General features: G+C 45.0%; 3 protein-coding genes across 3 annotated transcripts in view; all 3 read right to left on the bottom strand.

Moving 5' to 3' along the window:
- Positions 1–1,149: 1,149 nt before the first annotated feature.
- Positions 1,150–1,628, bottom strand: LOC133111223 (histone H3). Its single transcript, XM_061221413.1, has one exon. It carries the CDS (start codon positions 1,616–1,618, stop codon positions 1,208–1,210), a length of 411 nt encoding a protein of 136 aa, XP_061077397.1. The 5' UTR covers positions 1,619–1,628; the 3' UTR covers positions 1,150–1,207.
- Positions 1,629–2,212: 584 nt separating this feature from the next.
- The window catches only part of LOC133111210 (histone H2AX-like), a 38,464-nt gene continuing 15,344 nt past the window's right edge, over positions 2,213–25,332 (bottom strand). Inside the window, exon 3 of the mRNA XM_061221400.1 lies at positions 2,213–2,608. Within this exon, the coding sequence (XP_061077384.1) occupies positions 2,213–2,608 (396 nt within the window). The remainder of the gene's footprint in view (positions 2,609–25,332) is intronic.
- LOC133111277 (histone H1-like) lies at positions 3,185–3,832 on the bottom strand. The gene has a single exon (XM_061221463.1). It carries the CDS (start codon positions 3,827–3,829, stop codon positions 3,185–3,187), a length of 645 nt encoding a protein of 214 aa, XP_061077447.1. The 5' UTR covers positions 3,830–3,832.

Here is a 25,332-nt window from a genome sequence, read left to right as displayed (position 1 = left end):
ATCTTTCCATTTTACTGCTCTTAAAAACATTTAAATACAAGTCGTCAACATAGCCTATATTCAAAATATACATATATTTTTTAGATTTGTAATCATACAACAGCGTTGCAGTGTAGGCTACTACATTTATATATATATATATATATATATATACATTTGATCAGCCTGTGACAGTACTGACTGGATGGGCCCTCTGAAGGTATAAGTCTTTTGTCAAATGAACCTGCCTTTCTTGATTAAACATCTATGTTCACTGTAATAAATGCTCTGTGCAATGTTAAAAGGAAAGGCAGGCAACAGTTGTTGTTTTTTTAAGTTTGAATTTTTCTTATGCCTCCTGCCCCTTTCTCCACCCTGAGTTCACAGACTGCTCCAGCCCCATTGGATCATTTTACCAGCTTGTTTAACCTCAGACTGTAAACTGCCCAACATATTTGATTATTTGCTGATTAATCCCTCATTACATTTCTGTTACCATTCATTCAATCGTTACCGTAACACCAGACCAAATCAGTGGAAAATGGGCTCCCAGTCTACCTGGATTCCTTTTCCAGATTTCGTCACATTGGGATGTTTTCATTTATTTCTGTAAATTATCTTTATGGTGCTATCAAATAAAATGTAACTGAAATAAACTGAATGTCTTTCCAGTCTGATCTTAATAAACGCTCTTGGTTTTTGACCTTGTCTTCATGTACAATGCCTTATTTAGCTGACGCTTATGTAAACAGTAAAATGAGTAAAAAAGCTTAAATGACTGATTATTGCTTCTCAAACAGGGAAGTTACTGGCCTGCGAGTACATTCATTGAGTTTATTAAAGGCAGACGATAAATCTTATCTATATGGTAGATAAATCGTATCTTAAGTACGAAAGGATGATCGAATCAAAATCACCAACATTTGATACGGCACTATAAGATGAAGTAGGCTACAATAGCCTACTTCTATAGGACAGTAATTGTACTTTACTGAATTGATAGCTTTGTTCATTGGTTTAACATCGGTTAGTTTATTAGTAAAGCAGTGCAACGGTTTCACCAGAAAAATAATTCCGGATCCTGTTCAAATGACTCCATAACGTACGAAGACAACCTGAAAAACCAATAACACGCGGCAAAAGAACATGGAAACATTTGCCGCTCTAACAAGTACTGAGGTGGCTCTAAAAACAGCCCTTGTCGTTTGGATGATGTGTTCAAACCATCTTAAGCGCGCTCTCCGCGAATGCGGCGGGCCAGCTGGATATCCTTAGGCATGATGGTCACCCTCTTGGCGTGAATAGCGCACAGGTTAGTGTCCTCGAACAGACCAACCAGATATGCCTCACTGGCCTCCTGCAAAGCCATAACAGCTGAGCTTTGGAAGCGGAGATCGGTCTTGAAATCCTGAGCAATCTCTCGTACAAGGCGCTGGAAAGGCAGCTTGCGAATCAAAAGTTCAGTAGATTTCTGATAGCGGCGGATTTCTCGCAAAGCTACAGTACCAGGCCTGTAACGATGAGGTTTCTTCACGCCGCCTGTGGCTGGCGCGCTCTTACGTGCAGCCTTAGTGGCGAGCTGCTTCCTGGGCGCTTTGCCACCGGTAGACTTACGTGCAGTCTGCTTGGTTCTAGCCATTATTTCTTAATCGAGTACTGATTTTCAAAATCCCATTCCGACCCCGGCATGCGCCTTTAAAGCATACCATCCCGGAGCTGATTGGATAGGAATTTAGGGATCCTCATTGGCCCTGACTCTGCCTTCATTCTCCGAGCCTATTGGATCGTTTCTTCAATTTCCTTTAAAATGGAAACTTCACTTTTACCGCCTTGAAGTTAATAAAAATTAATAAATGAAAATAATAAAAATAATAATAAAAACAAATCATAAGTCTTTCGCGCGTGAGGAAGGTGACCAGAAATGGTGCGGGATGGGGGACAGATAATGTAAATTCTTTATACGTCCGCAACACAAAATGTATGCAACCGTTATAATGCGTGTATAAATGTGATGTAATGATACAAAGACATAGGTCGAAGGGAAACTATTGTCACGCAATTTATTTACAAGATAAAGTGAGACATGAGGCTATTTTGTGATTGTAAATCATTGCAATTATTGCAAAATACAAAAAGCGCAATACAAACTATAACTTTTCGTTCTTTGTACGGGTGTGGGGCGGCTCTGAAAAGAGCCTTTGGGTGAATGTTCCCCGTGAGAGCGATGCATGAACTACTTCGACTTCACTGCCTTTTCGGTCTTCTTTGGGAGCAGCACGGCTTGGATGTTGGGCAGTACTCCGCCTTGAGCGATAGTGACGCCTCCAAGGAGCTTATTCAACTCTTCGTCGTTACGTACTGCCAGCTGCAGATGTCTGGGAATGATGCGGGTTTTCTTGTTGTCTCGAGCAGCGTTACCAGCCAACTCCAGGATCTCAGCGGTCAGATATTCGAGCACAGCGGCCAGATAAACTGGAGCACCGGCACCAACACGTTCGGCATAGTTGCCTTTACGCAGCAGCCGGTGAACGCGACCAACCGGGAACTGGAGCCCAGCCCTCGATGAGCGGGTTTTAGCCTTTGCTCTCGCTTTTCCACCAGTCTTGCCCCTTCCACTCATTTTCAAAGCCTAATCAGAACAAAGAATAAGGCTAGCTACCGGCGAGCGTCCTCTTTATAGCAACATTCTGTTCACCTATTGGCTGCAGCGTTGATGAGATTTCGTCCAATCAAATGGAAATACATTTTTCCACGTACCTTGCAGCACCTAACTGAATTAAATCAAAACTTCACCAGTAGTTCGTAATACATTGAATTTTTAAAAGTTGAAGTTTAAATACACGAAAACAAGATACGTGGTAACTTTGAGCCTGAATATCGGTATTTATTAATTAATAATTTATTACGAACCAATGAGGAGACCAGTAAGAGTATTTGAACATATATTATCAGTATGGGTTACATATTCAACTAGCTGGAGTGGTGCCCTATAAAATAAATGGCTTAAAAAAAAAAAAAAAAAGGAAATTGTGCCATCTTAAATCTAACGTTATGCCCATATGAAAGCATATGATCAATTTATATCACCGAGGATTTTAAACTAGAACCAGGAATAAAAATGGAAATAACTTGCACGTCCAAGAAAGTTTGGGTGGCTCTTAAAAGAGCCTTTTACAATTGTGAAATGAGGATGCAGGATACAAATTCACTTCTTCTTGGGAGCGGTTTTCTTTGTTTTAACGCTCTTGGTTTTCGCAACTTTTGTCTTGGCTGCCTTGATTTTCTTAGGACTCTTGGTTACCTTCTTTGCTGCAGTTGCTGGCTTCTTACTTTTCTTCGGACTCTTTGCAGGCTTCTTAGCCACTGCTGGCTTCTTAGCCGCTGTCGTCTTCTTGGCCTTCTTTGGGCTCTTCTTCACCTTAGGTTTAGCGGCCTTCTTCGGCGACTTTTTCGCCACAGGCTTCTTTGCTACCGCCTTTTTGGCCGCAACGGCCTTCTTAACCTTAGGGACCGCTTTCTTGGCAGGCTTCTTTTCAAGCGCCTGCTTCTTATTAAGCTTAAAGGAGCCAGAGGCACCGGTCCCCTTAACCTGAAGCAAGATCTCCTTCGTCACCAAGTGCTTAACGGCTACCTTTACCCGCGAATTGTTCTTCTCCACGTCGTAGCCGCTGGCGGCCAGAGATTTCTTCAAGGCAGCCAGGGACACTCCGCTCCTCTCCTTGGAAGCAGCAACTGCCTTCACGATCAATTCTCCAACGCTGGGCCCCGCTTTCTTGGGCTTGCTTGCAACTTTCTTCTTGGGAGCCTTCGCCGGGACGGCTGCGGCGGGAGCTGGAGCCTCTTCAGTCATTTTTCGGATTCTCTGCTTTCACACTTACGGTCAATGATAACGTTCCGTTTCTGCTGCGTGTGCGAGAGGGGGATGGAATTAAATGCTAAATGAGGGCCGTGTAGACTCAACCAGCCCGGTACAGCGTCTCTCAGCTCCTGAAAACTCGGTTCACTTGTGTTTTCTCTTCTCCGATAGTGATACAATAACACGATGTGCAGTTATTTTACAAACAAAAAAACACCGAAGAATGTCAACCAAAGGCCTTCTGTCAACAAATTAACTACGGTGTCCTCAGCAATATTGCCGTATTTTCTCCATCCTGGCAAAAACATCGCCACTTGCCACCGATAAGTACTAATTAAACGTGCTTATCGCACTCGATTATACTCTCAAAATGACCAAACATGTCATGTCCTCATTTCTTTTTTTGTTCATGAATAACAGAAGCTCCGTGTGTAAACAGAAACGTTTAAAGACCCGTTAAATACCCAAGTGAGGCTTTAAAGCAGGACGTCCATCTTTCACAGTAAAGCACAGCGCATATATGTGCTGAGTTTTCAAGCTGCAGCATATCAAGCTGAAACCATTGTTTATACCAAACTTATTTTCTCATTAATATACTGCTGTGTTAATGGGTCTGCTCTTTCACTGATAAAGTGCGATCTTTTTTCTGATGCCTCGTAGCGACCTTGGATATTTAGGTTTCATCGAGTGTGTGCATTCTTTCATTCATAATATTCATAATGTAATAAGAAATGTAATGCCTTTGGGGGAAATAAGGATATTACACAGTATAAATGGAAGCAATCAAATCAAAATAATTACTTTTTAAAATCTGTTCTCGCAGAAATCATTCATTATGAATCACTTCAATTAACTCACCAAACTGATCTGTGAAGAAATGGTGTCAGACTTCAGTTAACTTTAAAAGTTAAGCACAACTGTTGATTGAAAACAGGGTTTTGTCATTGCAATCTTCATTTCACAGTGTGCCAATTATATTGACCACATTCAGTATTTATGAATTCACTGCTGTCAGTCTCAGTTCACAAATGCAAAACATAACCTGTTTGCCATAGCCTATAGCGCATTACACAGAATTTGCCATCTAAAAACTATGTTTATGCATTCCTTAAATTCATAAAGAATATTCATACTTTGGATCATTTGTAAAAAGTCAATCATCACTGGACAATTCCTGTTGCTTGGAAATGTAGATTATTTAAACTGTAGGCAAACTCCTCAGCAAAATCTTTGTACATCCCTCTCCAAATTGCATGTCCATCCAATCTCTAATTGAAAATAATTTACCACAACCTCTACAGCTCAACAGATTACAAACTTCAATCATAATGTAATCATTTGTAAATTTCCAATTTTAAAAGGCACACAATTGTGGAAATAACTCCCTATGGAGCTCAGTACAGCAGAATCACTGGCCATTTCATGCACAATCTCCAGGGACACTAGTTAATGCCCTGCCCTATCAAATCTTTGCCAAAGACATTGCAGATCTTTGAGATAATTCAGAGAGCAAAAATGTGGAACTCTTTGCCATCTCATGTGGGAAAACTTGCTCATGATAGGAGAGTTGATGTACTTCCCAAAGCATAATAACCCAGGAAACTGAATTGTAGATTTGACAAGAAGAGATCTGTCTGCAAATGTATGTGTGATCGGAAAAGAACTAACAACTTTCGCCAGATTCATGAAAGACACATAGACACATCTTTTTTCCATACCCATGTGTGTATGTTGATAAATAAGTAATCGTAAATCAAAGGTGAGTGCACAAAATGTGTGATGAGCATAAATTGACTCATCTAAACATCATACCCAGAATTTGAAGAGATAGTCGAAAAAAGAAGAAAGCTTCTCTGAAATGGAAATTGAAGTTCTATTAACAGAAGTACAACAAGCCAAAAACATACACTGATGTTACGTCCCTCAGGTGTCTAGGGGTAGTCGGGAGTATGCAACATATTTTGATGGGTGTTGAGCTTGTTCAGTGAAAATAATGAGGGCCAGACAAGAATTAAAGTGCGGGGTATATTATACAAAGTGCAATTTACAAAAGTATTACAGTACAAACACATATAGATCACAAGGCCAAGGGACACGGATGTTGCCAAAGAACTGAAAAAAAAAAAAAAAAAACAAGCTAGAAACGAAGATAGACTGATAGGCTTTTGTTTGTTGCTGGATAAGTCAATCTGACTACTCTAGCAGAACAGATTACACAGTTAGCAACCACCCCTTTCCTAATTTGTGTAATATACAATTTCCACCTACATGCAGCAATGATGTATAGAGGCCTCTGTCTTACCTGCCCCAGGGCTTAACATTAAAACCACCTGCTTTAACCATTTTCATCAAAATGAAAAACAGCTGGCTTGACCCGTGACACATGAAAGGTGGGGTGAATGCGGAGCATGGTGGAGGGAAGTCTGAGGCGTACAGCTGTGGGGCTAAGGATCTTAACTATGGGGCAGGGCCAAAGTACTGAGGTGCCAGCTTACATGCATCAACGCGGAGAGGAATGTCTCTAGAGATGAGGAATACCCTTTTTCCAACACGGTAAAGGGGTGCCTTGTACCGATGTGGGTCGGCTGCCACCTTCATCCGGGCACTAGCATGCTGCAGGTTAAGTCAAGTGGCTTTCTCAGTCCTGATGCAGTTTAACATTCAGCCACCCTACTGTATGAGTGCATTGTGCTGGAAGCAAATGGCTTTAACAAAAAAGTGGGTCATCTCCGCACTCTGACTGGAGGCAGCTGGAATGGTGGAATAATGGAAATGAAAAAACTACACACTGATCATAAGATTACTGTGAGCTCAATTTCCATACAGGAATACAATTTCTATAAAATTGAAAATACTTAGCCCAGGTAAACTACCTGTGGCCAGACGACAGCTCTTACCGCCTGAGTCACCTTACCCTGGGCAATATATCTGATCAGAAAATTAGTTGGAAAATACACATTTTATGTCCTGTTAAGCCCGATCGGCCCGCCGGCGGGCCGAAAAAAATACCGGCTTGATCCATCCACTAGAAAACATAATAAAACAGGGCAATGGTGTTTATTTTCAACTGTTGCTCAAAGTTTAGACCCTAATGTTCAAATGTTCGTCACAAAACACGATCGAAAGTGTATTTTAGTGCATTTAGAAATGATTTTTAACCTTAAAACCGCAAATACACGATATTTACAAATGTCGGACAAGTAGAAAGAAATGGTTTTACCGTCGAACAGCCAGCTGCGGTGCGGCCATGTTTGTTGTCCTTTGAAAGGGGAGAAGCTACTGAATCGAATGAGATAAAACATTCTATAGACTACAATACCCAGCTGACCTCACATCCAGGCGTAAAGACACTACTCCATGTGTGTAAAAAACAAGCTAAAGGAAGAAGTCGGAGCGCACGGCCGTTTCGAAAGTTTTTGGTGATTTAGAGAGTTTTATTTGACACTGTGTTTCGATGCTGTGACGCTGTGAAAGTGTATAACGCCGACAAGGACATGGCCGAGATTTTAGCGGAGATTATGAGTCGGTCAGACTCAGCAACTACGAATGAAATCGCCTCAGAAGAGGAGGACCTGTTCGCACTACGCTGTCCCAGAAAGCCCAGGCCTAGGGGGAGGGGGAGGGGGAGGGGGAGGGGATGTTATTACAGTGGAGCCTGAAACAGCCACGGAGTGCAGTGGGCAAACGCAAAGACTGTTCCTGTTTACGTTATTTGAATGTGCAATAGTTGTTTTCAAGAGTACATTGTTTACACTAATTGTGATATTTTTGTTTTCTAATTGCACATTGACATTGATCACTTTATATTTGGTTATTCTATTATTGGGGTGGACATTTTATATTGCACATTGGCATTCGTTTTTACTTTATATTTGGATATTATATTATTGTATATCATATTTAGTTGGTATAATAAAACTACTGCATTTGGAGACAAAATGATACATTTTGTTGTTTTTTTTTTATTGATATTATACTGTGCACAAGGCTGTGCAAGGTAAATGTAATATCCAAAAGCTCCAGTAGATGACAATAGACTCCTGTAATGGACAGAAGTTGTATTTTCCAGCCAGTTTCCGTTGGAAGTGGAAAATAACCCAGTTGGCACACTTTGGTGCCAAATTGTGCCAAATTGTGCCAAATTGAGTGTCCGCCTGGTAGTATCCTTACTAAAACCTTTGTGGAGGCTTTACCCTTTGCTCAAATTCTATCTAAATGTGGTACATTTGTAGTCAAGGACTTGCTGAAGGTGAACAATGGCATCAGTCTACATGGAATCATTGTTGGCATGGTGTTATCCTCTGTCAGATAGGGGGGAAAAACAGGCGAGGATAGAAGTTTCACATTTCTCCTTTGGTTTATTCCAATTTACTCAGGCATAGTAACAGTCACAATCTTTTCACACATTGGGAATACATCTCTGAGGTCCCTAGATGTCCATAGACACCAAGAACATGCATATGAACCTTACTATTGTGGAGCAATTCTTCATTTACTTTGGGTATGTCTTTTTAGGCGTTTTTTCAGAAAATATGGCCAGGTTTTAAGAGATTCATAAAATATTTGCTCTATAATTAACAATAGGCTAAAAGGGACTGTGTAAAACATGTTTTCATAAAAAGCAGGAGAAAAAGTGTGGCACAAATAATTAATGGAAAAAAATATATACACTCAAATATCAGAGCTAAGAAAACAGAACTTGATATAAATTATGTTTAGTACAATGAGGTTTTGTCCATAATAATAGTCCAATAATAGTCTTATCTCACTCTGAAGAAATGTGTTTGTGTGTGCATCTAATTGCATCATAACATTATTACAGCAACTTCAAAATAATTCAACCTGCAGTTTAATGCATTGTAGTGTTTTAATGTATTTTTTTCTGACTACTTTTTCACACCCCAAAAATGCAAAGGGAAAAAAAGGCAAAATAACTGAACATATGGAATACATTGGTGTTTACTTGAATGTGTTTATGACTTTAATGATTTATTTTGTTTTAAAATATAGGCTTCAGGTTTTACTTGTATTTTGCTGAATTTGTATATAAAAAAAGTGATTAAAAAATACGGTGTGTCTGATAGAATTTTGGGAGTCAGCAGGCAGTGTGCAGAGTCATGTTCAGTAATTAAATTAAACAATGATAATGTCCCCACCACGACAGGACACACTCATAAACCTGTCCCACATGTAGTCGGCTCCATTATTTCTAAAAATGAAGAAAAAGGGCTGCATATAATAAACACAGATAATATTCTATGTTATGTTCAAACATATGGGTAAAACTCTGGAAACCATTTGTGTTAGTTGGCACCCCTAACAGTTATTGTGGATGAAATCAAACAAAGTGAAATTAGCAATAACATTTTACTTAATCTCAGACAGAGTATAATTCCATCACTTCCTGTTTCACTAGTATGGAAGTATGAAAATGAGTTAAGAAGAATGCAAAAACATTTTTGTTATACATCAGCATGGGAAAAGCCAAAGCACTGTCAATTCAGAAGAGAAAGGTGATCATTGATCATTTCAAGTCAGGTAATAGTACAGAAAATAAATACATGGTTAAGCATACCACTCAGCACTGTAAGGGAAATTGTAAAAAAAAATGCATGGAATGGATGCAGGAAGAGGATTCAAAAAGAACCAAAAAATGGCACCATACCAAAAAAACTCTTTGGGAGTATGGGACAAAGACAGCCCTTACTGAGAACCAGAGCAGGAATTTCATTGGCTGCCACGACGGCCATGACCCGTTGCCCCTCTAAACATGTCATGCTCTGCAGCCACGGTGGCCTTGCTCCCCAGCCCACAGCGTCACAACTGATTTTGCAGTTTTCGCCTCCATCACTTTCCTGTGAAAAACGGCAACAAAAGTGGTTCTTTTGAGATTAAAAAAATATTTTTATTGGTCAATCAACTGAAGCGCTGCACGTGTAACCAATGATGTGTGACAGTGTGTTGCTTTGTGTGAGTTCTATACGAACGACAGTGAAACTGAAACTGAGTGACTGATCCCTGCCCGGACTCCTGAAGGAAATCTGACACTGATGGAGAAGAAAGCCAAGTGATTCCAGGAAAGAAAGTTTGATAAATTAACAGCGAATGTATTACGTTAACATATGAAATTTAGGAGAGGCATAGCTTGTATATTGCAATAACTTGGTTCATCCGCTTCCTTGTAGTGTCATGTTAATGCTTGTAGTATGTTTCATAACACGAGCCTTTTTGGTCAGCAAGTGACCAAAACACTGTCACTTGCTGTTCCAGTTATATTTCAAGTACATCTAGCGAATTCTACTGTATATAGGAGTATTAAAATATGTACATATATTTTAATACAGTTGTATACATTTTACTGCTACTCTTATTACTGTTCTTGCTATATTTCTACGTATTCCATTTTTCATATTTTATTGTTCTAACACTAATGTATTGCTCTATTTCACTACTTCATTGTAACAAATGCAATCACGACAATACAATTTGTCTTATTTAACAGTAACGCACCACAAACAGCGTTTAAAACCGTAATTGCTATGTACATTGTGGTGGCCCGATCCGGGATCGGTAGCCCACTGGAGCGGAGAGGCCAGGGCGCCAGCGTCAGAGCTGGGAAAGTCTCTGTGATAAAAGGTGCAGCACCCTGGAGAGAGGCCGGGAAAGGATTCAGCACCAGAGACAGCGCCGCCCAGGTGAGCCACATGAGGAATTCGAACAGGCCCGTCACTAACTGTCTAATTCACTCACCCAGCTGAGCCGCATCAGAGGAGGAGGGTGCGCCCTGCAAATAGGGGAGCTGGAGAACAGAATGTCTCCTGCAACTGGGGAAAGGACAGGAGGCCTGCACGCTGGAAACTAACTGTTGGAATTGACCCGTTTGATGTGTGTGAATCCCTGGAAAGAGGAGACGGCGACAAAAGCCGTTTTTTTTGTTAAACTCTTAATTTTCCATTTTCCTGTTGCGCTTTAAAGGCGCAAGTAAAATAAAATCCCAACATTTTACTTTCACCCTGGTCTTGGCTGGGTTGCTTACCGCCTTGTGTCCACACCCTCTCTCACTGTCAGTGGGTCCAAAATCTGTACATCACAAGGAACACGCTTCACCCACACAGGCCTGGGGCAAGAACAACCACCCCCACCTCTCCAGGACAGAACCTCCCAGGCAGTCAGGAGGGGAGTAGGTGCCACAATAACTCGGACATGATTTTCAATACAATAAATCAAATATGTCAGAATATGGCAAGTAGCCATACAGGATCACCAGACACACACAAACAATAAACATAATGGTACACAAGTGTACACTCACCACACTCATTACACACCCCGACAAACACACCACCGTCTTTTCAATACTATCCCAGATCCCCTCAGACGTCGTCCTGCTCCAGGAATGTGGTATTCCGTTCAGGGAGTTGGATGACGTTCTGGGGGGGAATGGAGAATGGGAGACTCTCTCTGGTCTGGCTCCAACATCGCCAGAGCTGATGGGGTCGGCACGTTGATGAAAAATCCCTTTGTTAAAATAACAGCACACAGCATTGTGGAGAGTGGGCAAATCCTTGTCACCAATCTCGAGGTTGGGGGTTCCCCACTCAGGGTCGTCAATGTGTACAGCCCCACCAGCGTGGCCGAGAGAGTCTCCCTATTCACTAAACTGGCGCCTCTCCTCCCCAGCACACGTTTGTGAGTTCCTCTGGCTCCTCCTCATCCAGAATTGACATGTTTCTGCTCTCCCCAGGCCTGAGGGTGCACAGCTATTCCACCAAGGCGGTGCACTTCTCGGACCACCACATGGTAACCGTGTCCCTGGTCTGGGAGAAACCTATAACCGTGGGTAAGGGGCTCTGGCGGATGAATATCAGCCATCTCCAAGACCCCCAGGTGCGTCTCTCCTTCTCGAGAAGATACCTGGAGTGGGTGAGTCTGAAACATCTCTTTGACTCCCCGGTGGAGTGGTGGGAGATGGTGAAGGAGCGAGTGCGGGGCTACTTCCGGGCAGTCGGGCGGAGGAAGGCGAAGGAAAGGAGGGCAGTTTTTGTACACCGCAATGCTGCCCTCCAAAGACTAAGCCTCCTCCAGTCCCGAGGCCTGGATGTTAGCAGCGAAATCGCACAAGCTCGGCAGAGCCTCACCACCCTCTACCGGGAAGAGCAGAAGAAACAGACCTTCCGCTCCAAACTCCAGGGCCTCCAGGAGGATGAGAAGTGCACGCGGTTCTTCTTCCGCAGGGCACGGACCAAGACAAATAACATCTTGTCTCTCTTTAACAGCAGAGGTGTGGTGGTGTCGGAAGAATTTGAGGTCCGGGAGGTGGCCAGGGAGTTCTACGAGGGTCTTTACAGCAAGAAAGGCTAGAGAAAATGAACATTCAACATCAAGAGAAGGCATTTGACCGGGTGAGTCATGTGTGCATGGAGAGAGAGCTAGAGAAAATGAACATTCCTGGCCCCCTCCTGCGCTGGACAAACATCTGTCTGACAGACATCACGGGCAGAGTGGTTGTCAATCGGCAGCCTTCTGCCCCATTTGATGTCAGGTCTGGCATCAGGCAGGGGTGTCCTCTAGCATCTCTCCTGTACATCATCTACTTGGAACCGTTCCTCCAGGCCATCAGGGCCAATCCAGGGGTGGTAGGTTACCCACTACCTGGAGCGGGGGGGGAACGGCTAAAAGAGATGGCGTACATTGACGACATTGCCATCATTGCCACAGATAGTCGTTCTATCGCTTGTGCCACCAAGGTGTTGGACGACTTCTGTGTGGCCACTGGCACCCTGGTCAACAGGGACAAGAGTGAAATGTTTCTGTCTCCACATTGGAGTGAGGAGCTGACCGTTTCTTTCCCTGTGCATAGGATTTGTGGGGTGCCACAGAATACCATCAAGCTCCTGGGGGTGACCTTCCAGGCTGACAGAGGAGGGAGAATCAGCTGGGAGGGAGCCCTCCGCCACATCCAAAACAAAAGCCGGAGCTGGAGTGCACAGCCTTTGACCATGGTGGGTAAGATCCTTGTCCTGAAGGCAATAGTCCTACCCATTCTGCTCTATTTGGGGGGACAAAGCCATCAGGAAGCTAATCACCGGGATGGCTTCCGCTTTGTCTGAGGGAGCACCATGGAAAAGCTGAAACGCGTCACCCTCCTCAAGGAGGAGCGGAATGGGGGGCGGGGGGTCCCAGACATTGTCAACATCATCATGGTGCAGGGTCCCCACTAGAACATTTATTTACATTACATTACATTATTGGCATTTGGCAGACGCTCTTATCCAGAGCGACGTACAACAAAGTGCATACCCATAACCAGGGATAAGTTCGCTGAAAGACCCTAGAGGTAAGTACAATTTCAACTGCTACCTGTACAACAAAGATAAGGACAAGGGCCATTTTTTTTTTTTTTTTTTTTTTTTTTTTTTTGAACAAACAAACAAACAGAGCAAAAGTCACCAAAGTTAACTATCCAAACACTGCTTACCTAGCCAACTAAAATACCGATACACAAGTCACAGAGACAACAATTAAGGTTCACAGGGAGGTAGGGAGGGATGGGGAGAGGTGCTGCTTGAAGAGGTGTGTCTTCAGCTTGCGCTTGAAGGTGGGGAGAGATTCTATAGTTCTGACCTCAACGGGGAGTTCGTTCCACCACCGTGGAGCCAGAACAGACAGTAGTCGTGAGCGTGAGGTGGAGGTTCTGAGAGGGGGAGGTGCCAAGCGGCCTGTGGAGGCTGAACGAAGAGGTCTGGCAGGGGTGTAGGGTCTGATGATTTTTTGCAGATAAGCTGGGGAAGACCCTTTAACTGCTTGGAAGGCTAGCACCAATGTTTTGAATTTGATGCGAGCCATGACAGGCAGCCAGTGGAGGGAAGTAAGCAGGGGGGTGACATGTGAGTATTTGGGAAGGTTGAAGACCAGACGAGCTGCTGCATTCTGGATGAGTTGGAGGGGTCTGATGGCGGACGCTGGGAGGCCAGCCAAGAGGGAATTGCAGTAGTCCAGGCGGGACAGAACCATCGCTTGGACCAGGAGCTGGGTCGAGTAGGGGGTGAGAAAGGGGCGGATTCTCCGTATGTTGTATAGGAAGAACCTGCAAGACCGGGTCACCGCCGCAATGTTCTCGGAGAGAGACAGTCTGCTGTCCATCACCACGCCGAGGTTCCTTGCACTGGGTGACGGCGTGAGTGTGGTATCCCCGAGGGAAATGGAGAGATCCAGATGGGGAGAGGTATTAGCAGGGATGAATATCATTTCAGTTTTACCTGGGTTGAGCTTTAGATGGTGGTTGTCCATCCAGCTCTGGATGTCCCTCAGGCAAGCAGAGATACGGGCTGAAACCTGCGTATCAGACGGCGGGAATGAGACGAAGAGTTGGGTATCGTCCGCATAGCAGTGGTAGGATAGCCCATGTGCAGTGATCACAGGGCCAAGGGAGCGAGTGTAGAGAGAAAAAAGAAGTGGGCCAAGGACTGAGCCCTGGGGAACTCCTGTGGCGAGGGGCCGAGGTGTCGATACCGAACCAGCCCAGGCAACCTGGAAGGAGCGACCAGAGAGGTAGGACTCAATCCAGTCCAGGGCTGTGCCACAGATGCCCGTTGCTGACAGGGCAGACAGGACGATGGAGTGATCCACAGTGTCGAAGGCAGCAGAGAGATCTAGAAGAATGAGGACAGAGGAGAGGGAGGCTGCTCGTGCGGCATGAAGTGACTCACTGACGGAGAGGAGCGCAGTCTCTGTCGAGTGGCCCGATCTGAAGCCAGACTGATGGGGGTCTAGCAGGTTGTTGTTAGAAAAGAAGGAAGAAAGTTGAGTAGAAGCGGCTCGTTCTATAGTTTTAGAAAGGAAAGGAAGAAGAGATACCGGGCGGTAGTTCTGGATGATGGAGGGATCCAGGGTAGGCTTTTTTAGCAGCGGAGTGATGTGGGCCCTCTTGGAGGATGCCGGAAAACAGCCGGAAGACAGGGAGGAGTTGACAAGGGAGGTGACAAATGGGAGAATGTCAGGTGTGATAGTTTGGAGAAGAGAAGAGGGGATAGGGTCAAGGGCACAGGTTGTAGGGCGGTGGCAGAGCAGGAGTTGAGAAACATCAGAGTCTGTAAGGGGGGAGAAAGTGGAAAAGGAAGGGATGGGCCTAGAGGGGGGGAAGGGCACAGTGAGGGGGGCGGCGGTTGTAAAGGATCTGCGGATGACTGCGACCTTCTCATCGAAGAAATCAGCAAAGTCATCAGCAGCGAAGGAGGACTGAGGAGGAGGAGGCGGTGCGTTGAGGAGAGAGGAGAAAATGGAGAAAAGTTTCCGGGGGTTAGAAGCAGAGTTCTGAATTTGCGTTTGATAGTATTTTGCTTTGGCGGCAGTGACATCGGAAGAGAATGCCGCCAGGAGAGACTGGTAAGTCATGAGTCATTTATGTATCGCCGGCACTAAGCCCTGACTGAACGCTGCCCCCACGGATGCACTGACTCGGAACACATTCACCACCTGTTCTGGGAGTGCTCCGTGGCCAGGCGGGTCTGGGGCCTTGTTTGTTCCTCTGTCTCCCTGAGCAGGTTCCTGCCGAGGTCTTCCCTGATGCCTGAGGGCATCCTCTACGGTCCGCCGGGTGGATGCAAGACCACCAAGCTCCAGCATCAGTGGAGGATCATTAACACTGTAAAACAGGTCCTGTGGGAGACATCAAGGTCTACCAAAAAACATCTGTAGACCTGGTCACTCTCCGGAGGAGGATTCAGAACGGCATTCTGATGGACATCCATAGAAACAAACACCTGGCTAGAGAGAAGTGGGGGGTGGACCATTGGAAGGAATTAATTATATAGTCCACCCCCCAAGGGACATGGAAGGAACACAGAAGCCTCTCGGGACAGTAAACCTGAGCAAAATGGACTTTTGTCTTTACTATTTATTTGTCTTTTAATCCACCTTAGTTTCGTAAGGTTGTAAGGTTGTAAGGTTATTCTTATTTTGGAATATTTTGTAATCACTCCTTCTAAAAGTTTGTTTTCATTCTTTTGATGTCTTCGTCTCATTACTCTAAGTCTCTGTCTAAATGATTATTTTGTGTCATTCAGTGTGTTTTAAAAAAGAAAAATAATTTAAAATGTAAAGATATGTTAAATAACCAATAAAACCACACCTACAACTTTTTCACAAAAGCAAATAATTGGTAAAATGATCTACCATAATTAATTCGATATATTAACCATATATTTTATGTTGTCATGGAATGTCAGTCTTTCCAAGGCTCTTCTCAGACTTTTGTGCAGAATTTAGACTAAGATTTTCAATAAACAGGAGGAGGCAGGATCTTCCAGAATGTCAGTCTTTATTTCTTGCAGACCATAAAGCCGAGGCAACTCTGCAGAGTGACCTGACATTGTTCAGTTTCAGTCTGGCTTTTATAGTTTTCAACAGGCTTATTTTCCTTTCCAAACAGATATTTATTTTTCATAATTACCTTGGGGCCCAAAAATACCTGTTCCCTTGGGGGCCCCAGGAATACATGTCTACCTCCCAATGATCTCCTCATACACAGAGAGGATCAGGAGTTACCTTCCGTTCTAGTTCAGTCTGGCTCTCATACAGCCATGAGAGCCTTACATAAACCCGTTCTAAATAAAATACAGTCTAACTAGCTCTGAATGTGCCTTAATTTCCTCTCCCACAAGATATTTCTTTCTCATCATTTCCTCGGGAGCCCCAAAAATACATGATTCTTCCTCCCGATGATCTTACCCACATGATGAGGATAAGGAGTTCTGTCTTAAGGCCCTTCCACACCAAACAGGATTCAGATTGCGGTGCGGAAATGCGGAAGAAAAGCGAAGGCAAAGTGTCCACATCAGGTGCGGTGCGATGTTTTTATATTTTGCGTTCTATTTCGCGCTGCTTTCGTGCCATGACTGTCAGTCGCGAGTGTCATTAGTAAAGATGTCGTCAAGTGATAAAGATCTCATAGTGATTGATATGTTAGTGAATAACAAAAAAAGAAAGTATTGGGTTCACCCCTTGTTGGAGTGATGTAAGTGAAAATGTTACATTGGCCTACTTCCATTTACTGGACATTTATGGACTACAGTTGTTTTTTGGTAGACCTTGATGTTCCTCGCCTCCCACAGGACCTGCTTAATGGTGTTAATGATCCTCCACTGATGCTGGAGCTTGGTGGTCTTGCATCCCCCCGGCGGACCATACAGGATGCCCTCAGCCATCAGGGAGGACCCCGGCAGGAACCTGCTCAGGGGGACAGAGGAACAAACAAGGTATGAGGTTGAGGAAAGGCGGAGACATCATTAACCAGCGCCATGACCAGGTATTCATAATGACCGGTGTGTGTGTTAAAAGCCGTTTTCCATTCGTCGCCCTTGCGTATGCGTACAAGATTGTACGCATTACGGAGGTCGAGTTTAGAAAAAACGGACGCCGACTGCAGACGCTCGAATGCTGAGTTCATCAGCGGCAGGGGGTACCTATTTTTGATGGTTATAGCATTTAACCCCCTATAATAAAAGCAGGGTCTTAGACCCCCGTCTTTCTTTTTCACAAAAAAGAATCCTGCCCCCGCCGGTGATGTAGACGGTCTAATGAACCCGTCCGCCAATGCGTCACAAATATATTCCTTCATGGACTCGCTCTCAGGCACAGACAGTGAATAAAGCGCACCCCTGGGCGGGATTGTACTAGGAAATAGTTCAATCGCACAGTCATATGACCGGTGTGGAGGTAACGTAGTGGCCTGTTGTTTGCTAAATACCTCCGCTACCTTGCTATATTCCCTCGGTACATTAGGTGGGAGTGGAAACGCAATCGCCCCTACCATCCGGCCCTCATCCCCACTGTCAGAAGCCTGAAAAAGGCTCTCGGAGTCCCAGTCAGTGACGTCACTGCCCTCCCCCTCGTCAACGGGGGGATTCCAATCTCAGGCTGAATCCCATTCCAGACTCTCCACCTGCTCCTCCGTGTCCGGAGTCCTAATCTGAGGGCTGGGGAACCCCCTCGCCTCCTCTTCGTCCAACTCTGAGTCTATGTCAATCTCTATGGGGGGAGCCGCGGGAGTGTGTGTCTGATCGGAGTGGTTAGTGCAGTGCGGACCCCACCGGGACACCGGATTGCTCCGGTCTCCCCAGTTTATTTGGGGTTGGTGTTTAGTTAACCACACATGACCCAATATGATCGGGTAAGCCGGGGATTCCACCAAAAAGAAATAAATACGCTCCCGGTGCCCCAGAAACGGGATCCGCATTACCACCCGCTCAGTCATCTGACGTACAACCCCGGACCCCAACGGGCGACCGTCAAGCGCCGTGATGGATTGGGGCTGTGGTAAGGGTTGGACCCGCAGTTTCTGGTGTTTAGCCCACTGACGGTCAATAAAGTTGTCAACCGCCCCGGAATCAATAAAGGCGTCTGCCCTAACCACACCCCCCTTCTGGTACCTCTGACCAGTCCCACTAGTGACTTTCGCTCCACTAGTGGGACTGCTCTTTTTGCTTTCAGGTCGGGGCAGTTCCTAATCTGATGCCCGGACCATCTGCAAAAGAAGCACAGCCCTTCTCTCCAGGGACGCCTCTTAGGGCGCGCCAGGGTAGCACTGTCCAGCTGCATCGGGTCCTCCCCTGTGTGTCTGCCTTGTCTCCCCTCGGTACTGACAACCCTGCCTGGGGGGGCGGAATCACTGGGAGAGGAACCCCCTACATTTCCCCGCCTCTCCACCATACCGTAAAGGAAGCTGTAGCTTGGGCTCCCTGACCAAAGGTGTAATGGGTTGGTAAGTGTGACTGGTTGGGGAGGATTGGACGGTTGAGGGGTATCAGGGGCTGGTGCTTGTGCCTGGGATGAACGGACCTTGCTCACTAATTGACGGAAGGTTTTGGCAAGTCCTAGTAGCTCATCCTGCTGCTGACCTAACCTGGCGTTGAAACACCATAGTCTGCTGTTCGGCAGTAGCAGTTTGTTGCACACGCAACACCTGTAACCCTTGTTCCTGCCTAATCAGAGCAGCCTGCTGGGCGGCTACAACCGCCTCCAGCGGAGAATGCCCCACATCAATCGCTGCACTAGTAGCTGGTCTCTCCATGATGGCTTTGGTGTTCTATGAGGTTGAGGAATGGCAGAGAGCCAGGCGCGACTAAGGGTAATCCCTAGTAAGCGGGCACGCGAACGTGTCCGCCACAAAACCCCGGGAGGTCGAGGAAACGAAAAACAACTCGGAGACAGCTCCGATCAAATAAAGAAAATAGCCAAAATAAAGCAACCCTTAAAAACCAGGGCGAATAACACAACCAAAATGAGGGCTAAAAGGCGAGCCCTGTAACCCCGGACCGGGGATCCCCAAAATAAAAGTACAACCTAGTATAAAAGACTAGGTCAACAAAATAAACAACCGTGAGTCGCAGCTCCGGAAAACGCACAAACCAAAATGCATACCGGGGACAACGTCCCTCACCCACAGACTCACACGAGCCGAAAACAAAAGAGAAAAAAACTAAAGAACCTACAGGAAGGTGTTTGCAGTGTACACACACAACGAGCAGAACACCTTCCTTACCTTTTTTTTTGTTTTTTCTTTTAAATTCAAAACCCAGAACCAGCACAATACCTGACTCATTTAACAGTGAGTCTACCGTGTACTTACCAGCTTGGTGGCAGAGCGAACAGTGACACCAAAGCGTCGACCGATGGTCAAAGAGGGCTTTAAATACCTTCTGGAGATAGACACCCCGTTGGCAGTAATGAGCACCAGGTGGAAATAATAAACCCCTGGTGGCCACAACCGGTACTACCTCCCAACCCTGACACAAGGCCCCAGACCCGCCTGGCCACGAAAAAAAAAGAAAGTATTGCGTTCACCCCTTGTTGGAGTGATGTATGTGAAAATGTTACACTGGCCTACTTTCATTTACTGGACTATTTCACTAGACTTGTCTTTTATGATCTGACACTGTATTGTCTGGTTGTATTCGAGTTACTGATACTGTCTCACGTGTAATGGGTATTGGGGTGGATCCAGTCATTTCCGCGAGGCCCAAAATGTAGGTGTAGCCTACTGCACATGACTTTCTGGATTCCACGTAACGGCACTGATGGTGAAAAGAAAAGAAAATTTACAAACACCAGATAGCCTATAGCCAAGCGCGCAAGATGGCAAGTATTTTTAACTGACATAATGCAAATGATGTTTCAGAATATAAAGCCTATTTTACACACACTCAAACCACCAAAAGTCTGTTTTTCCAGCATGTAATGTTACAGGCTTAATTTAACAAATCATTATGGCGCGTAAAGACGCGCATTCCAAACAATTTAACGTAGCCTAACATTTTCTTAAACTTTACAGACGGACTTGCAATATTAATCAAATAAGGATTTCACAGGTAGACCGTCTTCAGATAAAGAATCAGCTTGTCGCCATACATGTCATAGTATAACACAATTAAATCCGTATCTGATTGGTCAGGCACATTTTTCCGCATGCAAAATTTTGCGTGAAAATGGACTGATCCGATATTTTTTTCCGCGCAGCGAATTTCCCCTTTTGGTGTGCACAGACTCATTAGAACACATGTGTTTGTTTATCTGCGAAATTCCGTGCGGAAATTCGCGCGGAAAATCCGCCTTGGTGTGGAAGGGCCTTTATAGCCTTTATATTTTTAGTCTCTTTATAGCCTTGGGGCAAAAATACCTGTTCTTTCCGCCCTTCCCTCGGAATACAAAAAGATCCCAAACAGTAAAAAAGGACACAGTCTGAAACTTAGGTTTGTACGCACTAATAGTGAATGTGTCTTAATAAAACTTAGCGCCTACAAACAGTAAAAAGAATAGAGTATACCTAAATATTGTCACACATATCTATGTATATATATATATTTATATATCTGCCTATGCATGTTTATGTATCACATTTATCTGGATCTAAATGCATGTTAGCAATCACACGTGCATATATTGAGTTCACATTTGTGGCTACATTACTCACATTGATTATCATGGCTTTGGACAGGAGTGCATATTAGGTACATATTACCAATTAAACATTTATATCTTCACCGAAATACCATTGAGAAATTGGACAAAATTGTATGAGATTTTACAATTAAATAATGCCGATAAACGCCACTTTCAGCTCTTCAGCAGCACAGTGTTAACAGATCTGTCAGGGTTGGAGGGAGTACCGGCTGTGGCCACCAGGGGGGTGCTTTATTACCTTCACTTGGTAGTCATTAGTGCCAGCCAGGTACCTACCTCTGGAGAGTATTTAAAGCCCTCATTTTCCATTGGTCTTTGCTTCCGTGTACACTTACGCTCTGTCACCCAAGCTGGTATAGCACACGGTAGACTCTGGTAGTTGAGTTGGGTATTGTGCTGGTATCGGTTCTTTCTGAGCATTTTTCGTATCACAAAACTGTTTACTTTTATTTTTCGGCTCGTGTGAGTCTGTGGGTAAGGGACTGTGTCCCGATTATGTACTTTTATTTCTAAGTTTTCCGGAGCTGCGACTCCTGGTGTTTTATTTTCGGTGCCTAGTATTTTACACTAGGTTGTACGTTTATTTTGGGTTTCCCTTCGGTTCGGGGTTGAGTGCTCACGTTTATGCACTCTGTTTTTTGTAGTTATTTCTTTCTTTTGAGCCGTTATTTTGGGGCTCTTATTTGTTCGGAGCTGCCTCCTATTGTACCACGGTCTCTGCTATTCCCCCGGGGTCTTGGTGGCGGACACTTCCGTGTGTTCGCTTACTTGGGATCACCCGTAGTCGTGCTTGGCTCTCCGCACCTCCTCTTCACAAGATCTTTCAGTTGCATACGCACGACTTAGACAAGAGGAATCCAGTCAGTGAGTTTTGTGCCTCTTTTTAAATAGTGTGGTTTTATTGGTTTTTATGAATTCTTTTACAATTTAAAAATGTTTCTTTTTTTTAAACACACTTAATAATACAAAATAATAATTTTAACAAAAACAAGCACTAATTTCAAAACTCGACAACAAGTCTAAATTAAATGAAACCTAACTTCAAAAAAGATGTGCAAACAAATGATTAAACAAATGAGAGACAAATCTTGAGAAAAATCATATCAAAACAAAAGGAAAACAACAAGGGTATATATAAATATATACAGTGGTGTGAAAAAATATGAGTCAAAAATATGAGTCAAAGACAACACAAGTAAACACAAAATGCAGTTTTTAAATGCAGGTTTTTATTATTAAGGGAGAAAAAAAATCCAAACCTACATGGCCCTGTGTGAAAAGTGATTGCCCCCCCTGTTAAAACATAACTTAACTGTGGTTTATCAAACCTGAGTTCAATTTCTCTAGCCACACCCAGGCCTGATTACTGCCACACCTGTTCTCAATCAAGAAATCACTTAAATAGGACCTGCCTGACAAAGTGAAGTAGACCAAATGATCATCAAAAGCTAGACATCATGCCGAGATCTAAAGAAATTCAGGAACAAATGAGAAAGAAAGTAATTGAGATCTATCAGTCTGGAAAAGGTTATAAAGCCATTTCTAAAGCTTTGGGACTCCAGCGAACCACAGTGAGAGCCATTATCCACAAATGGCGAAAACATGGAACAGTGGTGAACCTTCCCAGGAGTGGCCGGCCGACCAAAATTACCCCAAGAGCGCAGCGACGACTCATCCAAAAGGTCACAAAAGACCCCACAACAACATCCAAAGAACTGCAGGCCTCACTTGCCTCAGTTAAGGTCAGTGTTCATGACTCCACCATAAGAAAGAGACTGCGCAAAAATGGCCTGCATGGCAGTTCCAAGACGAAAACCACTGCTGAGCAAAAAGAACATTAAGGCTCGTCTCAATTTTGCCAGAAAACATCTTGATGTTCTCCAAGACTTTTGTGAAAATTTTGGTCTGACGAGACAAGTTGAACTTTTTGGAAGGTGTGTGTCCCATTACATCTGACGTAAAATAACACCGCATTTCAGAAAAAGAACATCATACAAACAGTAAAATATGGTGGTGGTAGTGTGATGGTCTGGGGCTGTTTTGCTGCTTCAGGACCTGCTGTGATAAATGGAACCATGAATTCTGCTGTCTACCAAAAAATCCTGAAGGAGAATGTCCGGCCATCTGTTCGTGACCTCAAGCTGAAACAAACTTGGGTTCTGCAGCAGGACAAAGATCCAAAATACACCAGCAAGTCCACCTCTGAATGGCTGAAGAAAAACAAAATGAAGACTTTGGAGTGGCCTAGTCAAAGTCCTGACCTGAATCCTATTGAGATGCTGGAGCATGACCTTAAGAAGGCGGTTCATGCTCGAAAACCCTCATGTGGCTGAATTACAACAATTCTGCAAAGATGAGTGGGCCAAAATTCCTCCACATCACTGTAAGAGACTCATTGCAAGTTATTGCAGTTGTTGCTGCTAAGGGTGGCCCAACCAGTTATTAGGTTTAGGGGGCAATCACTTTTTCACACAGGGCCATGTAGGTTTGGATTTTTTTTCTCCCTTAATAATAAAAACCTGCATTTAAAAACTGCATTTTGTGTTTACTTGTGTTGTCTTTGACTAATATTTAAATTTGTTTGATGATCTGATACATTTAAGTGTGACAAACATGCAAAAAAAGAAGAAATCAGGAAGGGGGCAAACACTTTTTCACACCACTGTATAAAAAAGGGGGTCCATCTTGCTCGGGTTGAGCAGGTGTTGAGGACCTCTTGCCCCTCTTACGGGGGGGGACTATATGATCAGTTCTTTCCAGTGGTCCACCTCCCATTTCTCTCTCGCCAGGGTCTTGTTGGCGGCCTGTAGCGTAGTGGTTAAGGTAAATGACTGGGACACGCAAGGTTGGTGGTTCTAATCCCGGTGTAGCCACAATAAGATCCGCACAGCTGTTGGGCCCTTGAGCAAGGCCCTTAACCCTGCATTGCTCCAGGGGAGGATTGTCTCCTGCTTAGTCTAATCAACTGTACGTCGCTCTGGATAAGAGCGTCTGCCAAATGCCAATAATGTAATGTAATGTAATGTTGATATGGATGTCCAACATCATTTGAAACATTTGAATCCTCCTCCAGAGAGTGATCAGGTCTACAGTTGTTTTTTGGTAGACCTTGATGTTGCCTCCCACAGGACCTGCTTAACAGTGTTAATGATCCTCCACTGATGCTGGAGCTTGGTGGTCTTGCATCCCCCCGGCGGACCGTACAGGATGCCCTCAGCCATCAGGGAGGACCTCGGCAGGAACCTGCTCAGGGGGACAGAGGAACAAACAAGGCCCCAGACCCGCCTGGCCACGGAGCACTCCCAGAACAGGTGGTGAATGTGTTCTGAGTTAGTGCATCCGTGGGGGCACCGTTCAGTCAGGGCTAAATGCCGGTCGTACATAAATGTTCTGGTGGGGAGGCACCTATGGGCTGTCATCCAGGCAATGTCTTTTTGTTTGTTAGTCAGACACTTGGGTGTCACATTTGCCCAGATGACTTGCGGGTCCAGGTCTGGTCCCCCCCTCGGGAGCGTTACAATTTGGCCAGATCTTAAATGAGCCATGATCATTTTGTAGCTCCACGAGGTTAGGCCAGCCCTGGGCAGACCCGTCCTGTAGGCAAAGTCCTTCAGGGCTCGATAGACATAGGGGGGGTCCCAGCTGTAGGGTATGGTGAGGTCCAGCACACCCAAGCCCATTGCTCTGAGGAAGGGAGTGGCATAGTACCTGGTAAAGGTACCAGAGGCCTTACCCACCTTCCCTACGTTCTGGACAAGGGTGGCCAGACCCTTAATGATGGTTACAATGTCTGGGACCCCCCGCCCCCCATTCCGATCCTCCTTGAGGAGGGTGACGCGTTTAAATTTTTCCATGGTGCTCCCCCAGACAAAGCGGAAAGCCACCCGGGTGATTAGCTTCCCGGTGGCTTTGTCTGGGGGAAACACCCTCCCCACATAGAGCAGAATGGGTAGGACAATTGCCTTCAGGACGAGGATCTTACCCGCCATGGTCAAGGGCCGTGCACTCCAGCTCCTGATTTTGTTTTGGACGTGGCAGAGGGCTCCCTCCCAGCTGGTTCTCCCTCCTCCATCAGACTGGAAGGTCACCCCCAGGTATGATGGTATTCCTACGCACAGGGAAGGAAACAGTCAGCTCCTCACACCAATGTGGAGACAGAAACATTTCACTCTTGTCCCTGTTGACCAGGGCGCCAGTGGCCACACAGAAGTCATCCAACACCTTGATGGCACAAGCGCTAGAACGACTATCTGTGGCGACGATGGCAATATCGTCCATGTACGCCATCACTTTTAGCCTTTCCCCCCCGGCTCCAGGTAGTGGGTAGCCCACCACCCCTGGATTGGCCCTGATGGCCTGGAGGAACGGTTCCAAGTAGATGATGTACAGGAGAGATGCTAGAGGGCACCCCTGCCTGACGCCAGACCTGACATCGAACGGGGCAGAGGGCTGCCGATTGACAACCACTCTGCCCGTTATCTCAGTCAGACAGATTTTTGTCCAGCGCAGGAGGGGGCCAGGAATATTCATTTTCTCTA

The sequence above is a fragment of the Conger conger genome, chromosome 15 (genome assembly GCF_963514075.1).
Source record: "Conger conger chromosome 15, fConCon1.1, whole genome shotgun sequence".
NCBI classification, from domain to species: domain Eukaryota; kingdom Metazoa; phylum Chordata; class Actinopteri; order Anguilliformes; family Congridae; genus Conger; species Conger conger.
The sequence above is the reverse complement of the archived record's forward strand: the minus strand, read 5'-3'. Positions and strand labels throughout refer to the sequence as shown.